The sequence below is a fragment of the Cryptococcus neoformans genome, chromosome 1 (assembly GCF_000149245.1).
Source record: "Cryptococcus neoformans var. grubii H99 chromosome 1, complete sequence".
Lineage (NCBI taxonomy): Eukaryota > Fungi > Basidiomycota > Tremellomycetes > Tremellales > Cryptococcaceae > Cryptococcus > Cryptococcus neoformans.
The window spans coordinates 2,176,384-2,201,383 of NC_026745.1; the positions used below are offsets into that span (position 1 = coordinate 2,176,384).

The 25,000-nt window shown below is 47.4% G+C and overlaps 8 protein-coding genes and 4 non-coding genes; 6 read left to right on the forward strand and 6 right to left on the reverse strand.

Moving 5' to 3' along the window:
- The window catches only part of CNAG_12118, a 1,328-nt gene extending 455 nt beyond the window's left edge, over positions 1-873 (reverse strand). The window contains exons 1-2 of the non-coding RNA XR_001045278.1: positions 648-873; positions 1-594 (exon numbers count right to left, since the gene is read on the reverse strand). The exon at positions 1-594 is cut by the window's left edge and continues 455 nt beyond it. This is a non-coding gene — a non-coding RNA (hypothetical RNA). The remainder of the gene's footprint in view (positions 595-647) is intronic.
- A 150-nt stretch (positions 874-1,023) lies between these two features.
- Positions 1,024-2,802, forward strand: CNAG_00822 (ribosome assembly protein SQT1). XM_012191596.1 has 5 exons: positions 1,024-1,359; positions 1,417-1,793; positions 1,841-1,913; positions 1,969-2,456; positions 2,519-2,802. Exons 1-5 carry the CDS (start codon positions 1,131-1,133, stop codon positions 2,744-2,746), a joined length of 1,395 nt encoding a protein of 464 aa, XP_012046986.1. The 5' UTR covers positions 1,024-1,130; the 3' UTR covers positions 2,747-2,802.
- On the reverse strand, positions 2,770-9,257 carry CNAG_00823 (cadmium ion transporter). XM_012191049.1 has 27 exons: positions 9,024-9,257; positions 8,524-8,971; positions 8,440-8,477; positions 7,882-8,389; positions 7,573-7,825; positions 7,334-7,523; positions 6,998-7,271; positions 6,555-6,917; positions 6,385-6,504; positions 6,184-6,334; positions 5,425-6,133; positions 5,259-5,372; positions 5,182-5,212; positions 5,074-5,125; positions 4,928-5,018; positions 4,787-4,882; positions 4,652-4,735; positions 4,578-4,595; positions 4,510-4,523; positions 4,416-4,461; positions 4,224-4,361; positions 3,796-4,175; positions 3,576-3,748; positions 3,393-3,520; positions 3,253-3,333; positions 3,133-3,198; positions 2,770-3,067 (listed from the first exon to the last, which is right to left on the reverse strand). The coding sequence occupies exons 2-27, from the start codon at positions 8,675-8,677 to the stop codon at positions 2,927-2,929; spliced, it is 4,413 nt and encodes a 1,470-aa protein (XP_012046439.1). The 5' UTR covers positions 8,678-8,971; positions 9,024-9,257; the 3' UTR covers positions 2,770-2,926.
- Positions 9,258-9,415: 158 nt separating this feature from the next.
- Positions 9,416-11,441, forward strand: CNAG_00824 (ubiquitin-conjugating enzyme E2 2). XM_012191597.1 has 5 exons: positions 9,416-9,650; positions 9,750-9,876; positions 9,966-10,194; positions 10,243-10,309; positions 10,369-11,441. Exons 1-5 carry the CDS (start codon positions 9,648-9,650, stop codon positions 10,450-10,452), a joined length of 510 nt encoding a protein of 169 aa, XP_012046987.1. The 5' UTR covers positions 9,416-9,647; the 3' UTR covers positions 10,453-11,441.
- A 192-nt stretch (positions 11,442-11,633) lies between these two features.
- On the reverse strand, positions 11,634-11,735 carry CNAG_10018. The gene has a single exon. It is a non-coding gene; the product is annotated as a tRNA-Val (tRNA).
- A 123-nt stretch (positions 11,736-11,858) lies between these two features.
- CNAG_12119 lies at positions 11,859-13,617 on the forward strand. XR_001045279.1 has 1 exon: positions 11,859-13,617. It is a non-coding gene; the product is annotated as a hypothetical RNA (non-coding RNA).
- Positions 13,618-13,888: 271 nt separating this feature from the next.
- CNAG_00825 (solute carrier family 25 (mitochondrial folate transporter), member 32) lies at positions 13,889-16,706 on the forward strand. XM_012191050.1 has 5 exons: positions 13,889-14,357; positions 14,412-14,518; positions 14,582-14,756; positions 14,812-15,292; positions 15,365-16,706. The coding sequence occupies exons 1-5, from the start codon at positions 14,003-14,005 to the stop codon at positions 15,405-15,407; spliced, it is 1,161 nt and encodes a 386-aa protein (XP_012046440.1). The 5' UTR covers positions 13,889-14,002; the 3' UTR covers positions 15,408-16,706.
- CNAG_00826 (dihydroxyacetone kinase) lies at positions 15,515-18,025 on the reverse strand. XM_012191598.1 has 7 exons: positions 17,587-18,025; positions 17,322-17,477; positions 17,021-17,220; positions 16,751-16,949; positions 16,373-16,669; positions 16,229-16,314; positions 15,515-16,166 (listed from the first exon to the last, which is right to left on the reverse strand). The coding sequence occupies exons 1-7, from the start codon at positions 17,903-17,905 to the stop codon at positions 15,621-15,623; spliced, it is 1,803 nt and encodes a 600-aa protein (XP_012046988.1). The 5' UTR covers positions 17,906-18,025; the 3' UTR covers positions 15,515-15,620.
- On the forward strand, positions 17,206-18,040 carry CNAG_12120. Its single transcript, XR_001045280.1, has one exon. It is a non-coding gene; the product is annotated as a hypothetical RNA (non-coding RNA).
- Positions 18,041-18,328: 288 nt separating this feature from the next.
- CNAG_00827 (ribose 5-phosphate isomerase) lies at positions 18,329-19,617 on the forward strand. The gene is made up of 3 exons (XM_012191599.1): positions 18,329-18,736; positions 18,791-19,041; positions 19,116-19,617. Exons 2-3 carry the CDS (start codon positions 18,804-18,806, stop codon positions 19,385-19,387), a joined length of 510 nt encoding a protein of 169 aa, XP_012046989.1. The 5' UTR covers positions 18,329-18,736; positions 18,791-18,803; the 3' UTR covers positions 19,388-19,617.
- CNAG_00828 (pathway-specific nitrogen regulator) lies at positions 19,439-22,873 on the reverse strand. Its single transcript, XM_012191051.1, has 8 exons — positions 22,657-22,873; positions 22,281-22,587; positions 21,752-22,204; positions 20,523-21,692; positions 20,427-20,467; positions 20,110-20,369; positions 19,835-20,026; positions 19,439-19,733 (listed from the first exon to the last, which is right to left on the reverse strand). Exons 1-8 carry the CDS (start codon positions 22,782-22,784, stop codon positions 19,582-19,584), a joined length of 2,703 nt encoding a protein of 900 aa, XP_012046441.1. The 5' UTR covers positions 22,785-22,873; the 3' UTR covers positions 19,439-19,581.
- Positions 22,874-23,565: 692 nt separating this feature from the next.
- The window catches only part of CNAG_00829 (E3 ubiquitin ligase complex SCF subunit sconC), a 1,606-nt gene continuing 171 nt past the window's right edge, over positions 23,566-25,000 (reverse strand). The window contains exons 1-6 of the mRNA XM_012191600.1: positions 24,755-25,000; positions 24,242-24,422; positions 24,106-24,174; positions 23,965-24,048; positions 23,856-23,909; positions 23,566-23,794 (exon numbers count right to left, since the gene is read on the reverse strand). The exon at positions 24,755-25,000 is cut by the window's right edge and continues 171 nt beyond it. Coding sequence (XP_012046990.1) covers positions 23,788-23,794; positions 23,856-23,909; positions 23,965-24,048; positions 24,106-24,174; positions 24,242-24,422; positions 24,755-24,863 — 504 coding nt within the window. The 5' untranslated portion in view covers positions 24,864-25,000 and the 3' untranslated portion in view covers positions 23,566-23,787.

The following is a 25,000-nucleotide window of genomic DNA, read 5'->3' on the forward strand; positions in this document are numbered from 1 at the left end:
GAGCCTCAATTCTCTCGGCTTCGGTAACCCCTTCTGATTTAAAAAGCCAGAAAGCCTCGTCAGAGTCAAGATGCTTCAATCGTCTGCCATTCTCCCAGGCGGCGCATAAATCGGTAAACAGGCCAAGTAGCCCATTCAAGAGTAACTGGTCGCCCTCTGAAGTTCTCCCTCGTTCGCCAGTAGCATACTGCCACGCTCCACTTCTTTTGTCAAGAAGAACCGGAGGATGTTGAAAATGTTCCTTCCCCAAAGAACCAAGATCGCTGTGCGTTGATTACAAAGGGAGCATTTGCCGACATCGCCACTATCGGAACGGCTCCTGGAACATCTTCCGGGGAAGTCCAAAGTCCCAGGATCTATTTTCCTGCTGGTGTTGAGCTTTCTAGAGCACTCATTCAGCGCATTATGAACCTTTTGGAGCTCTTGATATTAATGTATCGGCTCCGGAACTAGCCCCATTACTGACGACATATGTTGATCTCCGATACATACTCTTTTCGACATTTGCATATTCGTTTTGCATATGATCATTGTTCTCTATAGCGACCCATGAGGCACCAAGGATGCTCTTTGGTACACTCAAAGCTGGCTGACCTGAGCGATTGGTATTAATTCAAATAAGATCAAGATCGTCGATCGTTGCTTACATATACAATAGTCGGGTCAGGTGAGGATGGCCTCCGTTGCGTGGCGAGACATAATGAGACTGAGTTGCATTTGTAGAATATGGCTGACGGCACGACTGGCTTACAATAAAGTGGTGAAAAACGCGATTAACTTAGGCTCGACACAAGCCCACGACTAACTGCGGTCTGTTGACATTGAAGTCATAGGAGAAGGTCACCAACAACGAAAGAATGAAAGAAGGCAAACGGGAACACAGGCGACGGATGGACTAGTTCCGGTTCCGATTTAATTATTGTGACTTATATTACAACAACGATAGATGCTTCATTACAAAAAGTGATGACGTTAAGCGATTACAGACCTCGGTCGTTAGAAACTCATTTGTCAGCGAAGATTTTGCTCCTTGCGGCAGCTTCATTGTTTCTTTTCCCTTGCAGCTGGTTTGATTTCTAGCTTAGCTGCTCTCTTTTCATATCCTCCACCGTTCCAGCACATTTGTAAATATGTCTGTCGACGAGGAAGACCAGCTGCAAGACGCTCAACTCCAGGAGGACGATGTTGTAGAAATTGTCGAGGATGACGGAGATATCCCAATGGACGAGGACGATGATGACAACGACAAGTACGATGCTGAGATAATCATCGGTGGCCCTGGTCCCGGAGAGGAAGACTTGATGATGAATGAGGAAGATGAAGGAGAGCAGAGAGCAGACAACAGTTGGGGTGTGAATGGTAAATGTTTCTTAGCGGATTGAAGATGTTAAACTGGATGACTAATGTTTGCTGCAGCTCTTCATAACCAGCAACAATCTATCTTTACAATCTCCCTACACCCCGCTTTCCCTAACCCTCCCATCGCCATCTCTGGCGGTGAAGATGACGCTGGATTCATCTTCTGTCCCATTCCTGCCGATTCTGAGACGTCCGCGTCCTCATCGTTTTTCAGTGCTGACACTTTCCCTCCCACGAAGTTGACTGGCCACACCGACTCCGTGGTTGCGGCTGGATGGAGCTTTGACGGCGAGATGGTTGCTACAGGTGGTATGGATGGAAAAGTCATTGTTTGGCAGAGAGTTAAGCCCCAAGAGTCAACGGATGAGGCGTCTGTGGATGAATGGAAAAATTGGAGTATGATCCAAGAGTTGGAAACCGGTACCGAGATAACTGTGGGTGACATTCGTCCAGATAAGAGGAGTGATCTGACTTGTATCAGTGGTTACAATGGCATCCCAAAGGTAACGTCATTGCCGCTGGTTGTGAGGACGCGACTGTCTGGTTATGGAACTGTATGTACCTTGGCAAGTCCCAATTTCACGCATTAACGGCGCTGACGCCATTCAGTGCCCTCTGGCAACACCCTCAATGTTCTTTCTTCTCACACTATGACCTCCACCGCCGGTCTCTTCCCGCCTCCGAATGGCCGTCAACTCCTCACCGCCTCACTCGACTCTTCTCTCATCCTCTGGGACCCCCGAGATCCCAACCCTGTATGGAAATCGTCCATCTTCATGCCAGCCAACTCTCCCGAACTCGATCCTGCCGAACACGGCATCACAGCTCTCGCTGTCTCTCCTAACGGCCAAATTGCCGCTGTGGGTGGTAGCAGTGGAAAGGTCAAGCTTATTAGCATGGCAAAAGGTGATGTGCTCGCCACAAGGTTAGTGGGTCACGCGGAGGGAGAGAGTGTGGAAGCGCTTCTGTTTGTGGATCTTTTGAATGGTGCTGCTGGAGGAAATAAGGGTGTCGTTTTGGTCAGCGCGGGAACAGATGGAAAAGCGTTTGTCTGGGATGTCGCTACTGGACGAGTACGAGCAGAGCTTCAACATGACGTACGTTTATCCCCTCTCCTCTCTATCATGTCCTTATTCAGTGTCTAACATTACGTTTGTAGGAACCTATAACCACCCTCGCCGGGCACCCCCATCCCCAACTTCACCTTGTCACTACTGCCTCCGCCGACTCCACTCTCAAGACATGGGATATCCGAACTGGGGCGCTCATCGCAACCCACACCGGTCATATGGGTGTCGTCAACGGTGTTGCTATCGCTCCTGCACGAGAAGGCAAGGTGGTCGTCAGTGCCGGTGATGAGGGTGTTAGCTTGATCTGGAAGGTTTAGAGGAGCATCAAAATGTTTGTAAACAGTATTGTCATGCATTATATATTGGGCTTATTAAACCATGTTGAGAGGTTACAGCAAACCAGGCAACAGCAGTCATAATTTATTCTTGCATGATCTTTTACATTATGTAGGTTTATGTGAAACACCATGTAAGAGCATGGTTTAAGACCAATGAGATCATTGTGACGATCGCATACCACCCTGAGCCCAAGCATCCGCAACCGTCCAATGGTTGAACAATGATTCTCGGTCTCTTGCTGTTTGAACGGCATACAAGGCGTCGTGGCGAATATGAAGAAGGTTCTGTCTTTGTATATTCTATCCACGACGTCAATATAGAGAAGATAAAAGGGCAAGGAAGTAAATGGAAAATGGAGACGCACAACATGATCGCATAACTGGCGAAAGATGGAGTCTCGGATGTCGAATAATACCAGAGGCGAATCAAACTATCAGACTGGTCACCGTTGCCATATATATTGTCTCGGAGGAGTGAAACCTACTTCGACGACTCGCCCACCGTCCAATACAAGTATCCGATCGTAATACGCCAAAGTATGGAGTCGATGAGCAATTGAGATTAACTGAATCCGTTGTTACCTTGCATGCAACCTAATATACAGAATGATGCCATAAGACTCACTGTAACACCTTTCAAATGGTTCTGAATGATCCTTTGGATTAAGGCATCAGTTTCATCATCAACAGACGAAGTGGCTTCGTCTAATAAGAGGATCTTTGTGTCTCGAGCCATAGCTCTCATCAATGCCACTACATCTCATATAAGCTCCTTTACTGTCCCCATGCAATACTTCCAGCGACTTACACAGTTGTTTTTCACCCCCACTGAAGTTACTTCCCCCATCGCTGACAGGAGCGTCTAACTTGAATTTTTCTCGAAGAGATTGTGAAGATGGCATGATAGGATCTAAGTGGATGAGGGAAAGAAGTGCGTTCAGATGAGCGTCGGTGTTCTGTCCTTTTGGATCTATGTTCTCTCTGGAATGATAATTAGCCAGGCTTCGGCAGACGAAATAGTCACTTACCTGACTGTACCTTCAAATAAGAAAGCTTCTTGAGGGATCAGGCCAACTCCATTTCTAAGCGTGTCTATCCCAATTTTCTTGATATCTACCCCGTCGATTTCCACCTGACCTCTTATCCCTTCATCATCAACAGCTCGCATAATTGCCCCCACAAGGCTGCTCTTCCCTGCTCCAGTCCGTCCTATCACGCCGACTTTTTCTCCTGGTCTCACAGAGAAGCTCAATTTCTTGAGAATCCAAGGCGCGTCGGGAGAGTACCGGAGAGATAAGTCTTTAAACTTGACAGAACCATGATTAGGCCAGATCTTTGGGTCGGAGGGGAGGATGGCAGGGAGTTCAGTGGGAAGGGAGGTGTAGTTGATTATACGTTCGGCATTGTTCTGAGATTGTATCAGCATTACCGTACCGAAAGATGACAAGATAGTTACCATTTCCATCTCCACTTGAGCATAAAGAGAGACAAGGTTTGAGAACAAGGCGGCAGCTGACAGTGCATAGGAGAAGACAACACCGAAAGATGAGGCGTTGACTGTGGCACGAAACACAACACCGAATATGGCGATTAGCTACAAAGTCTGATAAGCATCACTACGCTAGAGTAATAGTAGAGCGATGCACACCAGGATGAGAAGGTTTGCTGACAGATCAAGCCGGACACCTAGCCATCTATCTTAATTCATCAGTCGTTGCTCTAAGTGCATTCGGCTGACTGACCTTTGGATTACAAGCTGTAAGGAATTTTAGCCATTACCATGCAATAAATCAGATCATAAAAAACTCACAGTCAGAATATACGCTCGCTAAGTTACCCAAAAAAGGTTAGCACTACCCTGAATGGTAGATTGAATGTACTCACTCCCTCAGCATTGATTGCATCTTGCATCCTTCTCTCAAAAACGGACTGTTTACCGAAGGCGCGTATGACAGCAGAACCCGACAACTACAGCTTTCGATCAATTGACTGTATTGACATTATGAAAACGGAACAAACCTGTTCTCCAAAAGAGCTATAGATACGAGATCTCATAATGGAGTCAATACGTTTGGTTTCACGGGAAGTTCGTCTGTAGTAAGAGCCGGCAATATACTAACGATCCAGTCAGTGTGGTCATACCAAGTAAGAAGTACTTACATAGAAGATCGTGAGTGGGATGAAGGCCAATCCCAGCCAAGGATATGAGTAAAGAATGAGACCGAAGGTTCCGATAGCGGAAAGACCGTTGCTAAAGCACGTGTATGGTTAGATACCATGTACAGCTCATTTGCGGTGAGCCTTACACGAGTAGAGTCTCCCACGAGAATGCCATCCTGTCATCAAGCATCTCAATATCTTAGTTTCCGTTAGCTTGAAAAGCCCTTTTTCTCGGAACATACAAGCGTCCTTACCTTTTGATAACCTATTGATGATTCTTCCGCTCTGGAGTTTTGTCAGTGACTAAACTGACCTTTAGATGAAAACCCACGGGAGTCTGACCGTGCCATTTCATTGGCGCCCTCATGACGTGTTCCCATGCTCTTGCAAAGAGAGCGTAAGAAGACCCAAGACCAGCCAGGAACATAGCATAGGATGCAACAAACTGATTTGGTTGTTAGCAAGGTCTTTGAGTTAGGAAAGAAAGTGCGGTTAACCGTAAAAAGACCGATCCCTACACTAAGGCCGGCGTACACTGCCATGTACTCTCCCTGAGTCAGACTCCAGCTATCGGCAGACCAAAAACCGAGCAGTAAGTTATTTCCCACTGTCGCTACCTGTGTCAATATAAGCATGGATCCAAAGAGAAGCGGCCATATCGGGTTTCCGATGGCTGACAAGTACGTCGCGTAGATGGACCACGGAATAGATCCAGTTTGGCGATCCTCTTCCATAGGATCTTGGGAAGTTTTTTTTTCATATTCTTTAGATTCCATACCGGGTGAGGTTGGTGGTTTGAATGAAGGGGTTGTTAGAGGCGGTGTCAATGTATGAGCTCGAGACTGTCTTTCAGCTGAGTCAACCTCATTGAAGAGGCTCTTGAACGGTCCCTGCTGCCTCTTCAAGTCATCATACCTTCCCATCTGTGCCACCCTCCCTACCCCATGTCCATCACTTTCCATTACGACAACCCAATCAGCCCTCGATAAAATAGCCAGGTGATGAGTTACGAGAATCCTGGTTCGGCTTGCGAGTGGACCAGAGATAATACAGTTCTCAAATATGTGATGGGCGACGTGAGCATCAACTGCTGAGAGAGGGTCGTCAAGAAGTACTATGGAGGATTCGGCATAAGCTGCACGGGCCAGGGAGAGACGTTGGCGCTGGCCACCTGACAGAAGAAGACCTTTTTCTCCTACGTCGGTGCTTGGTTTGACTTAGCCGAAGGACTGTTATAGGAACAGTATGTCACTCACAGATCTCCGTCAGACATGGCTTGGACATCAATTCTCAGAGCGCAAGCATCGATTACAGCGTTCAGCCTGGCGAAATCAATCTCTTCCCTTCTTGCAGAAAAAGTTATGTTATCTCTGACAGAACCTGAATGAATCCAAGCTAGCTGAGGGACTGGGTTCAGATCAGCAACAACCATCCAGATAAAAAGCATAAAGGCTTACCATAGCTCACCGACCCTCCAAAGACAGAGTGGCCGTCCATTTGCCTCATTTCATTGATTAACCCAGAGAGCAAAGCCGACTTTCCGGACCCAACTCGACCGACAATGCAGACTAAAGCACCTGCTTTGTCTGTTAGCTCCAAACCGATCCTTGTCTGGATCCATAGTCACCTTTAGGTATTCTCAGATCAATGTCTTCCAGTCTGAACGGCTTCTCCTCGATCTTAGCTTTCTTCTCCTCAGCCCCCGCAGTCCCGTTCTCGTTCTTTCTATGTCCCCCTTTCTCAAACTCAAAACCTCCCTTTACGTCTATCGCCCACCTAGCATCTTCTTGTACATTGACCCCTTCTGGCATTTCCTCTGCTCTCAGCAAGGCACCTATCCTCCCTATGCCCACGAGAGCGTCGGAGATCGCGGTAAAGCACATGGGCAAGAAGGCAATGGGCGTTTTGAGGACGTTGAAGTACTGCAGGCCGGAGAATATAGTTGCTGGTGTGAGGGAATGACCTGTCAGTCCGTATGTGATGAACGTCACTAATCAATGGAAAAGATATATATGTATATATAAGCTCCGCTTTGAGGATCGAAGAAATCGTAAAGGGGGAACAACGCACGAACAGCAGCAAGAGTAGGTATAAATGCCATCGTTGCATTCATACTCGCCCTATTGAATCCGTTCTTCTTCAGAAACACCAATTCCCTCTTCCTCAGCTCAGTCACCTTGCTGGAAAAGAATGACACATAAGCGAAAAGCTTGACTGCTCGGATGGAAGTGATAGTCTCGGACAGCAGACGAACACGCGCATCGACATAGGACAGTTGGGAATGACGGGTACGAACCATGGCAGCAAACATGAAAGCTTGGAGGGGGCCCGCAAGGGCCATTACCTATGTTTTGGTAGTTGATATCAGTCTCGTATTTCCCTACGAATGGTTGGGAAATGGCTTACGGCGAGTCCGACTAAAGCTGAATATCCGAGGATCCACACGAGCAGTCCTAAGCCAACCACGATTTGCACAGGCTGTACCACAAGATCAAGAGTCATAGGCACCGAGAAGTCGAGAAAGGAAGCGTCCGCTGAGACCATGGTCGTCATTTTACCAGAGGTCATCTCCATTTTTGCTGTTGTCGAGAGTCTCCTATCGGCTCGTTAATACTGCTACTACCAGGAAGCGGTGGTGATCTCACATAGACTTGCTACCGATCAAGTCAATCAACGCCGCACGCATCATGAACCCAATCACACTTCCTCTCTGCAAAGCCTGATAGGAGAATAAACTTGAAGCTTGAATCATTGCGAAAAGGGCAAAGGCCAAGCTAAGGCTGTAGCCTATGGATTTAGGTGGAGGATTGTTAGTGGGGTCATTGTGGTATGCGTGGGCAGTGGTGAGTTGGTTGATGAGTTGTTGGGTGATGAGGGGGTAGGTCACTTGAAGAGCGGCTAGCATGAAGGTAAGTATTTGTGACTGTTTACGGGGCAGGATGAGTGGGACATACCGGCGCAGCTCTTCATAATGATCGCGATCCACCATTTCAGCCACACCGTGGAATACATGGCCCGAGTTAGACTCATGTCATATAATTTACCATCTTCTATTGCAATTTGTCCTTTTAAGGCCCTGCGGGCTTTCTTCTTCCCATATTGTTTAACGAGATCCCTGATTTCTGAATCGTTCAGATTTGCATCCTTCTGATACGATGGAGTGGAGTGGGCATCTTCATCTGTAATGGTCTCGACATGCACCGTGTCATGCGCCACAGCAAAAAGATCCATACCGCCCATGGAAAACATGCTCTCCCTAGCTTGCTTCATATACGCTCGCGACGTTGCCGTAATGAACCTATCATTCAATCTCTTGTGTCGGGCGGCAGGATGCGTACGAGCTCCAGGGGAGGAAGAAGAGAGTGTGACAGAGGTACCGCTATTTACAGGATTGTGAGACTGTGGAAGACGTTTGGATGGGGGGCTACGGCTGAGGAAGTTGGTTCGAAGTTGGTCCGAGACCTTTTGAAATAGTTAGTTGCGCTCATGCGAATGACGGGAAGGGCGCTTACCGTCTTGCATTCCAGATCAGTTGTCAGGTTCCATAAATCTGCGAGTCGTTAGTTTACAATTCAGTGAAGCTACGATTTACTTACCATCAGCCTCCAGAGGCCTAGAATACCCTGCTTTAATAACAGGAGTCACCCAGTGAAATAGTATCTTTGAAATGAAGTTGGCATTATGTTGCGGAAGAGGCTGGCCTTTGAAGATAGCAGGTGGTGCAGGTACTGGCTTGTAGAATGGGATCATCTCTGTCTATCATACTACCGCTAGTTTGGCGAGAATGTACTTTCAAGTAATCAGATAACGAAAACGTCCCCGACTCTTCCTGTGGATTTTGACTCTTTAGGCATCTTCACTATTCAGTCTCAGAGGGACAAGACAAAGGATCCAGCATCCTTCCTCTGCTCCCAGCATTAAGATGCTTCGGCCGATAAGACATGTGGGTTAGAGATTCCTTTAGTCAAGGGAGGGGTTAGTATGAGATGACTGTTCAATCGTCATGATTAAGGAGGGAGTACATTGATGGCCATATCGATCATTCTACACCACTTGTCAGCCGAATTCATCCCTATTGGGATGCCATAGAACCTACCGTCCTTTTGAGAGCTCCTCCAAATGACATATCTTGACGTAGAACAGGGCCTGCCTTCGGCAAAGATACATTTTTGTCCGAAATGAAGGTGTGTTATGGGTATGGTTACAGTACTGGTAACGAAGCTCTTGCAACTATGTTGTAGCCGACGGGAGCATTCAGCTTGATCCATGGATCTTCTATGTATAGCGACCAATTGAGCATGCTAATAAAGATGATGTACGCTAGTACGACAAAGAAGACAAGAAAGAGCAGGAAGTAGTATACGACAATGGGAAGTTCGTAAATAAACGTTGCTCAACTGTCACAAGTCCCCCGCGACTCATCCACCTACCGCTGCGATTCTCTCGGGTACTCGTCCCTTGCTCAGCGACACGGACCTGGATCCCATGCTTATATCATATCTTCTCTTTCCATTTCACATACCCATAATTATTGCTAACCAGAACGCATACCCGACACGCATCATTGCCTTTGATAAGAGCCTCTTGTCCAAGGAATACCTTTAGTCAAAGACGCACCTTTCGAACACTTGTACCCAACAAAGAACAATCGAGCCACTCAACTCGCACGACCATCTTCCTTCGCCCTATCCTAATTTTTGTCTGCCTGAATTAACTCGCAATGGTAAGTTCGAGTGTGCCTGCAATACTCCTGTGCTATCTACACAGACTTCACTTCGAAACAGTGGTTGGCGCTTGAGATCGATGCTGACTTATGTCGTAGTCCACAGCAGCCAAGCGACGTCTGATTCGAGACTTTAAGCGTCTCACTTCTGATGCCCCCATCGGTATCTCTGGCAGTCCCAATCCTGACAACATCATGGTGTGGAATGCCGTCATCTTTGGACCTCGTAAGTTTCATTTTCGCCCAAGCATCGTTACTATTGCCTCTGGCCGAATCCACGTAAGCTTGTCACTAACGTTCCATTGTTCTGGGTAGCCGAGACACCATTTGAAGACGGCTCTTTCCGACTCACTCTCACATTCACCGATGCCTATCCCAACAAGCCCCCTACTGTCCGCTTTATCTCCAAAATGTTCCACCCCAATATCTATGCCAACGGCGAGCTTTGTTTGGATATCTTGCAGAATAGATGGAGTCCGACGTACGATGTGGCGGCGATCTTGACAAGTGTGCAAAGTCTGCTGAATGACCCCAACCCGGCTAGGTGAGCATAATAATGTATATGTAGAACTGCGCCAACTTGCATTTTTAGTCCTGCGAACGTCGACGCTGCTCAACTCTTCAAAGAGAATCTTAAGGAATACGAACGGCGCGTCAAGGTGCGTTTGCTAATTTGCTTTCATAAATGGGTTGTTATCGAAATTAACAATGGATCTAGAAAACTGTCGAGCTTTCCTGGGTGGATAACGCAGATGAGATCGAAGCCGAAGTGGTTGAAGCGGATGAAGGGAGCTCATCCTAAGGGCACTGTGATCTGATTTCATCGATGTCCGCTAATCATCAAGGGCAAGTCCTAGCGCGATATATCAGATTTTCGGATGGTTGAGGAGCAAGCGGTGAAGGTAGAGAAGAGAGAAGAGAGAACGGAGAACGGAGAAGGATCGATCAACGACTTATACGATTTGGCTTTATGCCCAACAAACCTGTTCAAGCAAACAAATGAGAGAGACACGGAAGAAGACACGATAGGATAGTTTATCTAATCCAATCCACCCGAGAAGGCAGATGTCTTGTATTTTCGCAGTTTCCTACCAATACGCCATACAGCAATATCCAGCCCGATAGCGATCCCTTGGCAAGCAGTTCCATGCATTTCCTTTCTTCCGGTCTTTTGAGCACCTCGCTTGCTCATGTGTCGGATGCGACATCCAGGAAACCGCGAAGCGACAGTCTGCACAGGCTACCTCCTTTGACTGTATAAGATAATCGCACATAAATTCATCCCTAATTCCCAGCCAATCCGCTTTCGCCCATTTAGCCATATTCATCACCGGACTAGCGCGCACGTTACGATAGCCAGAAATAAAAAGGCTAGCGGCAACACCTTTCGACAACGACGTACACCCTTAACTCATCATCATTACCATTTTTGTGACCACCCAGCAGTTCATTTATTTACAATGACCTTTATCACCCCATCAAAATATATAGATACTCGTGTCGTAAAAAAATAAACAGTATATCGTAGCTCTTTTTCATCTCAAAGCATCCTGTTGCATCGACAGCATCTGGTTTGGAGTATCTTTTATACCACTGAGTTCGAATTCAAGAGTTAGAGTTTGATAATTATGCGAAGCTCGGCATCCTTCTTTTTTCGATAGCTTTGGTAGTCTCAAGGAGCTATATTTGCTCTCGACTCAGAGACTGAAGTCATCTGGCTTTTTCTGACTTAGTTTAAATACAGCCGCAGTTTTTGAGTTGAGATGAATGGGAGTCAAATGCAGGCAGCAGCAGTTACTGAACGAAGAAGAAGGTGGCATATCTTGTTTGGTTGTTTCATTGTTGATGCAGCATTGCAGTATCCAACTCTAACAGCGATGAGTAATTTAATTTAGAAGCAGCAAGTAGTACAGTGACAGATTAGATTAGAAGAGGAAGAAGTTGAGAAATAAACAACATAGCCAGATAAAAAGCAAAAATTTATATCCCATCCCGGGATCGAACCGGGGACCTTTCGCGATCACCAGATCAGACGACCTGTCATTAATGTGAAGCGAACACTCTAACCAACTGAGCCAATGAGATAGCTCGTTGTAAGTGGTATGTTTGCATATCTGATATTATAGAAATAGCTTGTCGGTTTGTAAGGTCTGAGGTTTTGAACCTCGACTGCTGGTTTCGTCATCTTCGTTCCAGTCCCCATTGTGATTTGAACTGGCTTCTAACATTGCTACTCTTCCTTTGCCATCCATCTTTCTTCACGAAAGTACCGCATCAATTCGCGGTGCGTAAAAGATAGCGAAGTAGAAAAGGGGGAAATCCCGCAAGCAACGATATGGCGAATACAATCAATTCAAGGACTTAGAAGACAACAGTATAACCGACCGGAAACTGATGTATCCGGGTATGGTTGACTATTAACTGGTGGAGAATCACAACCGGAATATCATATATCATGCTTTCCGAGGCCCACTACTTCTGCTGGTCGCTTCAGCGATTGGAAGACAAACACAACTTCGACTGATGATTTTTTCGAACGAGCTACATCCCTATCTGCCATGATGTGTGACCAACAACATCTATATCGTCAAATACCTTCCAGACGATATCTTAGCCCATGGTCCTGTTTACGGACGGCGGGTGTTTGCTCTCTAGCCTATCAACGGCCGAATCAAAAACATTAAGATGAGCGCTCGAAACATGTTTCAGGAGCAGGTGGTCGAACTGCGTTCTCTTCTCCGCCAACGGTTCGCCCTTCTACGTTCTGAACAGCTTGGTCACCTCGGAGTTGGAGCCCGCCGAAAAGCAGTTGGGGGGGCAGCTGATCGAGGGCTATCGGAAAAGTGGAATCGACATGGGAATGGACAGTGACGTCGACGATCTTCGCCTGTACGACAATAGCGGTCTTGGTCAACAATTTTCGATTGACTTATTGTCACAGGGCTATTGAAGGGGGAGCTCGATGTGCTCGATGTCACTTCATTAAAGCATAATTTACCTCAAAAGTCCTGTCGTACGCTTGGGCTCCATGGTGGTCGAATTGACTACAGCTTTGGAGCAGCATACAAGAAAGGCGACAGATCTCGTTTCCCGTTTTCCCATCGTCATGGCAGCGTGAGGATCGTAGATGCTGGATAATTCGTATGGATACGAGAAGTGGCATCGATGTATATTGTCAAATGGACGTAGGCGTTGCAATGGGGCATCGAGGAATATAAGCCAGACTGTATGCCCACAGCTCCATTTGGGGCCATAAGGGTTTCTCCTCAAAGGATCAGGCCGTCTCCAGCTATTTCTCCCTCAAGTCAATCATATTTACTGTTACCCTATTATCAGAAATACCAAGGATGTCCTTATCACCCTTGACTTGCTCTTCTTCAGGCCGGTGTTTGCATGTCCAATTGGACGAAAGGGTTTAGAGCGAGGGGTTTATTACCAAAAGTGACTCGCTCGACACTGTGACTAGCCTACAGACAGATTATTGAGAATATCGTCGATTCTATCGAAGGTTTGGCTAATGATCAGAAGAAATGAGCGCACCTCATTCCCAAAACAGCTAAGAAACATCCAATTAACTGAAGCGGTAAGGGTGTCCTCACCATCGACATCGATAACGACCTTGGCATTCTTCTCACTGGGGTCGAAAAAGCTGCTCTCCTACAAGGGGCTATCGAGATCCTCCAGGGTTTCCTCTGCGCGGTATGCGACCTTCTTCATAATCTAAGGAATAACCTTCTCACTGGTACAGAAGTCCTGGTAACGTGAATAAAACTTTGTGTTGGATGTACATTGCGTAGGCCTCATTCTCGGCTAAAATCAAGATGTGTTCGGCAAGCGCGCTGGTGTAAAAACTCTTTCTCTTTCGTTCTCACCTCTGCGTATTGGTGAAACATGCATTAAACCAGTCTTCTCGTAAACTTTGAGCCCCTTGGAAGCTGTTTAAGAGTAATTTGAAGGATAGAATGCAATTTGTTGCGGTGGAAAGCTTGTCGAGCAGTCGTCACCTTGGAGATATTCGGCCCTAATACCGACCGAACGTCAAGGCATGATTACAGATGGACTGAGCGGGCGACGTATATGTAACTTTTACATATGCATCCAGGTGCAGACTATGCATAGAATGGTAGGCATGGACTTCTCAAGAGATAAGTTGCATAACATGTTGTTAATGATGATGAAGATGGAGAGATGCAAGATAAACTTCGTTAGTGACGAGCGTGTTACGAAAGCAGCAACAGCGCGAATAGATATCATCCACCACCCATCTCCATCTAATATCTCCTCTTCATTTCTATTTCCCTTTTACATCTATTCCATTTCCCAGTCCCCAATCCACCTCATGCCTCCCTGCGATGTCCGGTAATGGCTCCTCATCCTTTGCAGCCCCGCCGTCGGCACGCACTCTCTTCATCCCTCCTCAATTCCATTCTATGACAGCCGGTGCAGGGGCAGGCCTTGTATCATCCATCGTAACATGTCCTCTCGACGTTGTCAAGACTCGCCTGCAGGCGCAAGCGGCCTCGGTGAACCACAAGGACTATCAAACAGTTGAAATGATCATCAAGGATATATGGACATCAGGCGGCTTCAGGGGTTTTTATAGGGGACTAGGACCGACACTAGCTGGGTATTTGCCTACATGGGGAATATATTTCACCGTGTATGATATGGTCAAGGATAGATTGGGAGCTTGGGCGGCGCATAGTGGTGAGTTGCTCAGGAGGAGATTAGCAGGAGAATGTTAGCTGATACCCGTTTTAGATCTACCAACGAACCCGTCGATGGTGCATATTGTAGCAGCAATGACGGCTGGAGCCACCGGAACGTGTATGACTAGCCCTTTATGGGTAATCAAGACTCGATTAATGGTTGGTGCTCGGTTCTATCGCTATCTGCCCCTTGTTATTTGGAAATGCTAATATCCAAGCTAGGCCCAAGTAGGTCCATCCGATCAAGCGCGATACAGAAACACTCTTGAGGCAATAGTGGACATTTACAGAAACGAAGGATTTAGAGCATTCTACAAAGGGCTCTTACCGTCATTGATGGGCATTAGTCATGTTGCTGTTCAGTTTCCTCTCTATGAAAAAGCAAAATCCTGGGCCGGTAAGTCTATCTCAAAGTATTACTTTGTACGATAGCTGAAAGGCGAGGGATGCAGATCACAACACAGAGGGCGACCATTCCACCTTAACACCTTCAACGATCCTTATTTGCTCCGCATTCTCCAAAATGGTTGCTTCAATAGCAACCTATCCTCATGAAGTCCTCCGAACCCGTCTCCAAATCCGCAAATCATCTCCTAAATCCAATTCTTCTAGCTCCATTTCCAGCTCCAACCCTTCCAAGCCTTCTCATCCACCATTATCCCTTTCCTCAATGCGTCCCAATTACCTTCCATCGGCGAATGGCAAACCTCATCCACCATTAGACGCCTCCAGTTCCACAGCTTCTCATGCCCACACTCCGTCAGATCACCAGACTAGACCGCTATGGCGTTCCTTGATCAAACGCCGTAAGGAAGGCGGGATTATCGATACGTTTTTGAGTATAAGAAACCAAGATGGTTGGAGAGGATTTTATAGAGGGTTGTCCATCAATTTGATCAGGACTGTGCCTAGTAGCGCTGTCACAATGCTTACGTGAGTACGATTTTTTTTTGATCGAAAAGGGGTGGATAATAACGGTATTGCATCGCTGACCCTGTCATGCAGATACGAACTTATCATGCGTAGATTGTCTTCATCCACATCATGAATGTGCATTTGTATGTTTTTTTGAGTATCACAGTGGACCTCAAAAATGTTTCTTCTTCACATGTAGTCCGGTGGAAAAAAATCAGCCATAGAGGTTACAGGTAGAGTAATTACAAAGCCCAAAGTTGCATGCTGAATTACTAGTTTTCAAAACGTCCATCAAGACCGGAAATAAATATCTAACATCTTCTACATCGAAATGATTTTTGCTTCTCTAAGAACTATAAGCCTTGAGAATACCTTCCGCCACAGTCACAAACGCCATCGCTCCAGGGTCGGGAGGCATCTCGCCCTCCAACTGACCCACATACGTCGCTCTACCCAACTTGGCTTGCAAGTCCACCGTGCTCTCCCCACCTTTCCTACACGCCTCCACGGCCTTCTTCAAATCTCCACTCTCAGCAAGGGTCTCTCCAAAGGGAATAAGCGCGTCCATGACAGTTCGGTGACCGACTCGAGCGGCAGTACGGGCTTTGAGAGTTTCGAGGGCAGAGGAAGTGACTTGGCCGAAGAAGGCAGGGGTGAGTTTGGGGGTACCGTTAGAAGAGGAAGCGGCGTCGATGAGGGCGGTGGTGAGACCGGCGAGGAAGATGGAGAAGATGGCGCCGAGGGTCCCGCCCATTGAGCCGTCGATGACTTCAGTCAAGACTCGGAAAAAGTGGACCAGTTCGCCGTCAGAGCCAAGGCCTTGTTCAAGAGCTTTAAGGGTCGCTTGGGCACCAAGGGCACATGTTTCTCCACAGTCACCGTCACCGACAATCTACCAGCAAGAAAAGTGTTAGGTTTTATAACGAGGAGATAACGGAAGAGATATAGACTTACGGTATCCCACTTGGTAAGCTTGGGTTCGCTAGCGAGCACATCCTCAGCTGCTTGCTTCATAGCCTTGAGAATAAACTGCTTGTCACCTAAGCCCAAAAGAATCAGCCTCGCCATCAATACATCCCAATAAAACCAAACACTTACCGAACAACTGAGGTCCGCCAGTAATCTCCTCCTTCTTCTCCTCTTCCGCATCCACAAACTTATCCTCCCTCTTCCTGTTTGCCAGCTTTTCAGGCAAGGGGTAAACCTGGCTCGTGGCAGGCCAAGCGACAGAATTGTGTGGAGCATCAAGGAACCCGATGAGCTTTGAGGTGTCTACAAAGGAACATTCTTCGGCGACGTTGGTGAGGTTGAGGAGGGAGAGAGAGATACCGGGCATGTTCATGGAGCCCATGAAGGGGCCATTCAGGATTCGTGTGGGGATGATACCTCGGGATTCTAGTTTTGTCATTTATGATTAGCATTCGAGCCGGAGCCATAGAGAAAGAATATGGGAGATGTTTGATAAATGACACGTACCGAGCTGAATAAGGACTTCATCAACGACAGAGCCCATCTCGAGGACACTCATACCGCCCATGTTGTTCACGAGCAAAACAAGTTCATCACCGTCCTTGAACTTGACAAAAGACCTCTCGGGGTCGTCTTGCTTGAGCAAAAGATCCAAAAGCTTATTGATGAGAACATCAGGAGGAGGCTGAGCAATGCTGAAAACACCCTATTTGGCATCATTTACATTAGATAACTAGAACTGCATGTAGAAAAGTCTGGAGAATGGGCCGAACGTACAGTTTCGTTGTGCAAACCGAGACCAATCTCGACTTTACCTTCGGGCAAGTGCCAGTCGGCTTCCCCCGACCTGCCTGGGACGTGGCAGTGGTCCAAGGCCATGGCGACGGAGGCAGTGTTGGCCGAAAGGGAGCGACCGAGCGTCACGAGGTCTTGGAATTCCACATCAACTTCGGAGGCGGCACCGAGAATCTTGCAGACTGCGATCAAAAAACAAGCCCATGTGGCCAATCAGCCCATGCCGAAGAGGGGAAGGCCAGAAAAAGGAGGCATAAAGGCTGAATAGCTTTAATTTACTTACCAAGAGTTATGCCCGCAAGGCACCTTCGGCCAACATACTTTCCTCGGGATTTCGGCACTGAGACGTCATCGCCCACAACCACGAGCTCGACGTTTTTCAAACCAGCTGATTGAGCCATGAGTTTGGCTAGCCCGAAATGAAGGTTGTCGCCAGTATCTATTAATATTTAATTAGCGCCATTTCAAGCGTTCCCTGAGGTTTGCTTCAACCGCATGGAGAGCCCAGACCCAGATAGAAGCAATGAGAAGAAGCAAAAAAGACCCACAGTTTGTAATAATAAGAATGGTACCCTTGTCGCTGTGGACGCGCTTGATAGCCTCCATGACCTGCCTCGCACTAGGACTGGCAAACACATCGCCAGCGACACTCGCTGTGAGCAAACCAGCTCCAACAAATCCGACAGTACCAGGCTCATGGCCGGAACCACCACCGCAAATAAGGGAAACCTTGGAAGGGTCGTGGTCTGCTCGGTAGACGACCTTCTGGGAGGGGATCAAGGAAAGATAAGGGTGAGAGGCAACGAGACCTCTGATGGATCGAAAGACCAGAGTCTTGTGGTCTGGGAAGATGTGTCGGTCTGTCATTGTTGTGAACGCAACGAAGGATGGGATAGAGAGGAAAAAAGCAGAGGAGGGGAAAGAAATGAAAAGATCGTTTATGAGCCAGCTCTATAACTGAATGGTACATCACGGGATTGATATTTGTCTGTACGAACTTGTCTATGGTGCACTTGCCGCAGGGAAGGTCGCAAAACCATGCCGACGCTTGCGCCGGTGTCCGTAATAAAAATCGAGCAGCCGTACTAATCGGTCTCGCGTTGTGGAGTTTTGGAGCGTCGACGACCTCCACTCGGAGAGTTGGCGAGGGTCGGCTAATCGTATGAACCCGGTGCTCCTGCCTCTTGGCCCGGCCCCCTTTCCCTGGAATTGTAGGCACGTCCCAGGCACCAAGGGGCCCCCGAATGCCACCTCACCCAACCCTGCTGGAAATTATTGTCCCGGTATTGCCCCAGGCTCGTCTTCGGCCCGAGGGCTACAATTCATGTGCAGAAAGTGGATTCGAAAATGCGTGCGACTCTAATGATTGATCATTTGTCATAGCTTCCAGGGCCGAGGCATCACGCATGCTAATGATGCAACGGTCGTCAGTAATAGAGCTAGTATTTCGGCTTTTGCAGGTTAGGTTAGCCGAAGGGGCTGGCTTCGCTTTGCTTCTTTGCTGATGCTTCTAGCGAGCGCAGTGTGCGATATCGTGCCGGCGGCATACCGAACGAAGCCACCCTCTACCTGCCATGATGATGGCTTATGCGAAAGTCCCTGTTAATATGAACCACACGTAAAACAATCGCTTTCGCCATTTTGTTCCTTTACATTCATTCATTTCTATATCCAAAACTCAAAGACACCACACAGAGCGTAAGTCAACCTAGCGCCCCTTCATTCAAACTGCACGGCTCACACCAACCGCAGCTGAACTACCACCATGTCCCAGCCTCCTTATACTATTGTCCTCGCCTGCGACAGCGCTGGGCACGATTACAAATCCGCCCTCAAAGCCTTGCTCGAATCTGACAAGCGAGTTAAGGGCGTTATCGACGTCGGTATCAACAAGGACTCCAGCGGCAAGCTGGAAGACACTGCTTATCCCCACATCGCTGTCGATGCTGCTAGGAAGGTTGCCAAGGGTGAGGCTGACAGGGGATTGTTGATCTGCGGTACCGGTAAGTCTTAATATCCAACTTGAAGCTGCAACCTTCTTGCACTTGCGGAGAGCTGACCTTTGGTCGCATATCAGGTATGGGCGTTGCCATCTCCGCCAACAAGGTGCCCGGTATCCGAGCGTCGGTTGCCCACGACTCATTCTCTGTCGAACGTCTCATTAAGTCCAACAATGCCCAAATTCTCTGTCTCGGTCAACGAGTCATCGGTATCGAGCTTGCCAAGAAGCTTGTTGCTGAATGGCTCGGTCACGTCTTTGACCCTTCATCCGCGAGCAACGATAAGGTCAAGGTCATCCATGACTATGATGGATATGAGTATGAAGCTGTTCCCGGTGGATGCACTTAAATTGGAGAGGTAGAGGGGGAATTGTAGGAAGGAAGTTTGATATAATTTCTATTACGGCATGTTTTGTATGAAGTCGCATTACATTTGTACACATACAAACCCTAGATATGTTGTTCCAATAAGTTAACCCAGACAGAGACCCCACTATATTTCGAAATACACGTAAAAATAGGAGAACGATTAAAAAAAAGAGATTAAAGAGAAGGCATGTTGCTGTCATGCTTGAAACCACCCTGCTGCTCCCCCCTAGATGCCAACAATCTTTCAAGATCCACATTATCAGCCGGAGCCAAAGACATATTCTCGACGGTATACCCAGACATGAAATCAGATAACCACAACGGAGCTGTAACGAAAAAAAGAAGGCACGTTAGCCATATCATCTTTCACTTTTACTTGTGCAAGTAAAAAGTTGGAGGTGAGCTGGGAGAGGACGAGACGACTCACTGAGCCCAAATGAATTCGTGCTCGAAGCTCGTTCGCTACGAGAAATGGCATCTCTCAGCGAGGTCTCTGTCGGAGGCGCCACGCTTTGAGGGTGTTGTGGATCCGCAGTGAAACGTTTTAACAGTCCCTTGTCCGGAAGAGAGATGAATGTCTTGGTAGAAGTTTTGGTACTAGGCCTTGGGAAACCAGATCCTACACCAACATCCATCAACTCCATGCCGTTCTGTATATTGGCTGACCGCGTGGGGTGGCCATGAAGTAGACTGAGGACTTACGTTTTTCCAATAAGGTAGCAACATAGTTCACCCCTGCCCAGTATTCTTCCATCTTATGTACCGCATTCAATAGCGTACTAAAGTTTTGTTTCGCCATGGACAACATGAGCATGTCCGTAGCGTTGGAAGAGTGACTTTTGGGATGGAGATTATTGTTGTTGCTACTGTCGTTATTGCCAGATGTGGCGCCAGAGAATGGTGGCATGTCGGTTGGATCCATGTTTGCTTGTAAAGAACGCATCTCGTGGATAAAGGCCATACTAATAAGAAGGATGAGAAAGAGTACTAGAATGAGTAAAATGGCCAAAGGCACTTACGCGGCGACGAAAAGGGGTTGAGCGAGATGTGGAGAAGAAGTCTATCATCATAGTCAGCAATCCATCCATACTTTGAACTGAAAGAAGTATACTAACATAGCTGGTAGAATCCACCAAGTCCGCAAAGACCATACACTCCACAATTTGCCTTGAGCTCGCCAAACTCAACTGCACATTCCTTGGCATACTCCTGTTCAACGGCGTCTCAACCCCACTCGGGCTCTTCAATAACTCTGGATGATAAATCAATGCTAGCACCGCATTTGCCCAGAGATGCAGTGTCAGAAAAGTGCCCGAATGTCCACGCGCGTGTTGATGCTTAAAGTTATCTGCACTCCATTTTAGAGAATCGGGCAAGTTGGAGTAAAAGGTGACTAGGCGAAGTTGGAGTTCTGCGAGGAGTTCGGGTAAGGGTTCAGATGTGGAGACGAGTGTAAGTGCACGGCCACGCCGGCCGTTGAGAACGTTCGATATCCGTCCGACGATGACCATGAGCTTCACCAACTGGACAAAGGGTACGGGCTCGACAGGCTCGAACGGGGAATCAGGCAAGTTACGTGAAGGATCAGGAAAAAAGTCTTCGTCCTTTGGTAAAGGTATTTCGATGATATCTTCTGGGATACTTGCCGGTCGGCCGGTGGCAAACGCCACCACACGATCAGTGACGAATAACGACCAAAAGCACAGTTGATTACGAGCGTAATGCGCGGGTGATTCGTAGAGTTCAGAAACTTCATGTGCGCCGAGGTCGGATGACATACGGATGGCCATACCGGAATACTGCCATAGACCGCTTTCCGAGTTTTGGCCGTAATTTGACCAGGCTAGGAAAAGCATGCCCGTGAGGATATCATGTGTTGGGAGTTGCAGAAGAGGCGGGACAAGCTCCTGTGCCCTAGCAATGAATGGTGCAGCCGCCCGCGCTCGGTTCTTGACATCGCTAAAACGCGCGCCCAAACTACAGATACAGCACGCCAAGAACTGACTCATTGTACCTGTCTGGAACCTCTCCATCATACGTTGGCGACTACAGCTCGGGAAATGTTGACTCATATGCTTAAAGAAAAGGTCGAATAGAGGTTCCCAGACGTGTGAATACGGCATGCCTGTGGCGTCAAAGAGGTCGAGACCAAGAAATGACGAGTCCGTAGATGGTGATTCGTTTGCAGGTTGCGGGGCGGTGGCCATCGGTGAAAAAGATGGATCACGTCGCTGAAGCTTCAGGCTTACACGATTAATACCAGGGTGAATGGCGGTGGAGCCGGACTTTATAATAAGGATGAGCTCGTTTGTCTTTGGGGGAGGGGGTATTGCGCATCACTTACGAATCGATAATAGAACAACTCCAAATCGTCACCTTCCTCTGGGTTGCCACTGATAAAAGCTGTTTGGCTTTCCAACGCGCTTGCAATCTTCCAATCCGTATTTGGAGACCATCCATTCCCCGTAAAAAATTGGAACTCTTGCCCTGAAGGATTATCGTTATTTGACAATGATATTGATGTTAACGGCACCATCTCCCTCGCGGGTGTTAACTTGATATCCGATGCTGTCGAATTGGGATCAATGGACAACTGGCCTGATGGAGCGGTTTGATGTATTTGGGACACATTCGACGCTGCTTGGTTAATATCGTCGGACGCTGAGTCAATGCTGGGTAAGGTTGAGAGGTCGGGCGGCCAGAGGTATTGAGAAGATGTGGCGGGATTTGACCAGTAATTGGGCTGATTGTCGAGCAAATCTGGTTGTTGAAGGCATTCATTATTGAATATAGTGACCTACAAGTTACTTGGTTAGCATCTTGAGCAAGGAGGGAAAACTTCATCCGAATCGGGCATAACAAGACAAACTCACCTGCTCTTTGTATACAGGCGTCTCATTAGACTTTGAAGTCGAAGCAGCAACAGTCGCATTCCTCTCGCTCTCTGCCTTTCTCGCCTCCTCCATCTCCTTTTTGGTTCTCTTCTTTGCCCTGGCTGCCGGCCATTCACACTCTACATCCGCCTTTATACACCCTTCGCATCTTGGTTTGGTCCCGCTACATCGTACCCGCTTAGTGCGACAGTAGAAGCAGGCCAGCTGGACTCGGGGTGGTTCGGATGATGGGGATGAGCGGCGCCGTTTGTTGTTGTTGTCCAATTCTGGATTACTGGTGTCCTTACTGCAAAACCACGTTCGATATTCAATATATGGCAGAAGCACAAGATTAGCCTATGATGTAAAGACTTACTTGAATTCGGATGGTCCAGCATTCATCGGGTTCCCGAGGGGATTCGATTCCTTAAAGCTGGAATTGTCTGGGGTGGTGCGTCTCTGTTCGTGGGGATTATAGTTTGTGACCTTAGGTGGTTCACTCATGGCTTTCTGTCCAGGAGTTGTTTGATTGTAGCTAATAGGTTAGCGAGGAATAATTACTTGCGACAGGAATGATAGTAAATCAAATTTACGGATACATTTGGGGACTATAATATAACTCCTTGGAGAAATACAAAAACAGGAGTATTGCAGATGATGAACCTCCCACCAGCCGTGCATAGCGGAAAACCGCGGTAATCGGCTCGCATGCCGGCCATCTGTCCGAACTGTCGGGTTTTTAATTTCAGCGCCCACCTTTGCACATCGGACTACATCAACATCCATAAGCCATGCTCTATTATCGAGCCCTGTATATTTATATACTGCATAATCAGGCGAATCATAAAACGAATGCTTTTCTCGTCCATAAGACTGGAGGGCATGGATGCTCGGCAATTTACTACTCCTGTATGAGCTCATGAGAGCGTGAAAGCTTCTTGCCACACTCGAGTCAGGCGGCGGCGGGCTTCTGGTGGCTTCTTCTTTTACCTTTTTCCTTGGCTTCGGCTTGAAACCCTGTGTCATCGTACCTGTAGATCTTTACTACAAGTATTTGCTGCTTTTATAAAATCTATGTAACCTATAGTTTATGGCATTTACGACCTCTAACCTTGCCACTGGTAATCTGATCCTATCCGTATCTTTAATTTGGAATCCGCAAAGTCTAAACAGTGAAGTAATTAACCACTTGCGGTCATATAAACAACTGGTGTACTATATTCTTGTACACTTGCAAGCTTTGTGACCATCCTGATGCAGCACTCAGTTAGTCAATAGTCGCCACCACCGTTGTTCACCCTGGACATCATCACACTTCACACTCTCTTCCAATCGTGCAACAGATCATATCATTGAATCGATTATTTCTCTCCCATTGTGTATTGTTACTAATATCTTTTACGTTAGCTGTTTACAGAAGAACGATATATTGCTCAGAACGCAAAGCCAAGCGATTCATATGAACAACATGCGAAAAATATAAAGTACACCCCATACATGAAGTTATTTAACGGCTGCAACAAAAGTATTTGTCAACAAACGATGACATGTAGGTATAATGCGAAATAGACTTACTCCTCAGCCCACTCGTTCTCCTTTCGTATCTGCTCTTCCTCCTCAGGAGTGAAACTGAAGTCGAATCAGCACACTGGAAGATACTTGATGAATAGGCATTATGACTTACTCGTTGGTGATGTTAAAGAGCTTTCGGATTTCTTCAGGAGTCTTACCCTTGATCATGTTAGCAACAGTCTTGCAACCAACATCGCTACATCACTCGTTAGCCAACAGATTAAGAATGGTCGATAATCTGACTGAGACGTACAGGAGAGGCTTGATGTCGAGGTAATTGGCAGCAAGGATGATCTCAAAGAGCATCTCTTGGTCAACTTGGCTGGTTGCAAACCCATCAGCAAACATTCCACTGCAACCTCAAACAAAAGGAGGCACGTATAACTCACATCCATCGAGCATCCCAGTCACCAATCTCAGAAGTCTTCCTCCTAGAGTCATCGGCGTCGTTGGCGTCACCGGTGGGGAGAGGGTCGTTCTTGTGGTGGTCGCAATACTCGAGGATCTTGGTAAGGACGGAGGAGGAGACGTTGGGAAGAGGAATGGGCTGGCCCTCCTGGTCACCAAGGTCTATTGGTTTGAGGGAAAAGAATTTGTCAGCGTCAATTCGTTGACAGAACAAGTCCGGTGTGAAAATTCGTGCGAGACGAAAGGCGATTCGCAAACCGCAGATCTCATCAAGAAGTTATGATATGGTCTGATGGGGGCTTGAGGGTGGGGAGACAGGGTGTGATAAAGATTGAATGGCTAATACCGATGGATGACGTGGAGATGGTCGTTTTGCTCTTCGATCCAACTTCCTGGGTGTTCGATGTGACACCATACCTTCACCGCTCTATCACTACATTCCCTTGTACCCCTCAAGCCTCAAATAGCATCTAGCGCCAAAACAAATTACTCACCCTCCATCATAGATTTGATCATGGCGGATCGTTCAGCGACAATCTTCTCAACGGTGAATTGCTCATCGTCAGAAGTAGTGAGGATAACGGTCTGCTTCTTCTCGGCCATTGTTGCTGAAATTGACTTGTTCCGAAGAGAAGTAGTGGATAGACTCGTACTAGATATAAGTGAACGAGAAGATGTTAAAAGAAGAAAAGCAAAAAAGGATAAAGGTTGGATGGGATGATGGCTGGCGGATAGCCCAG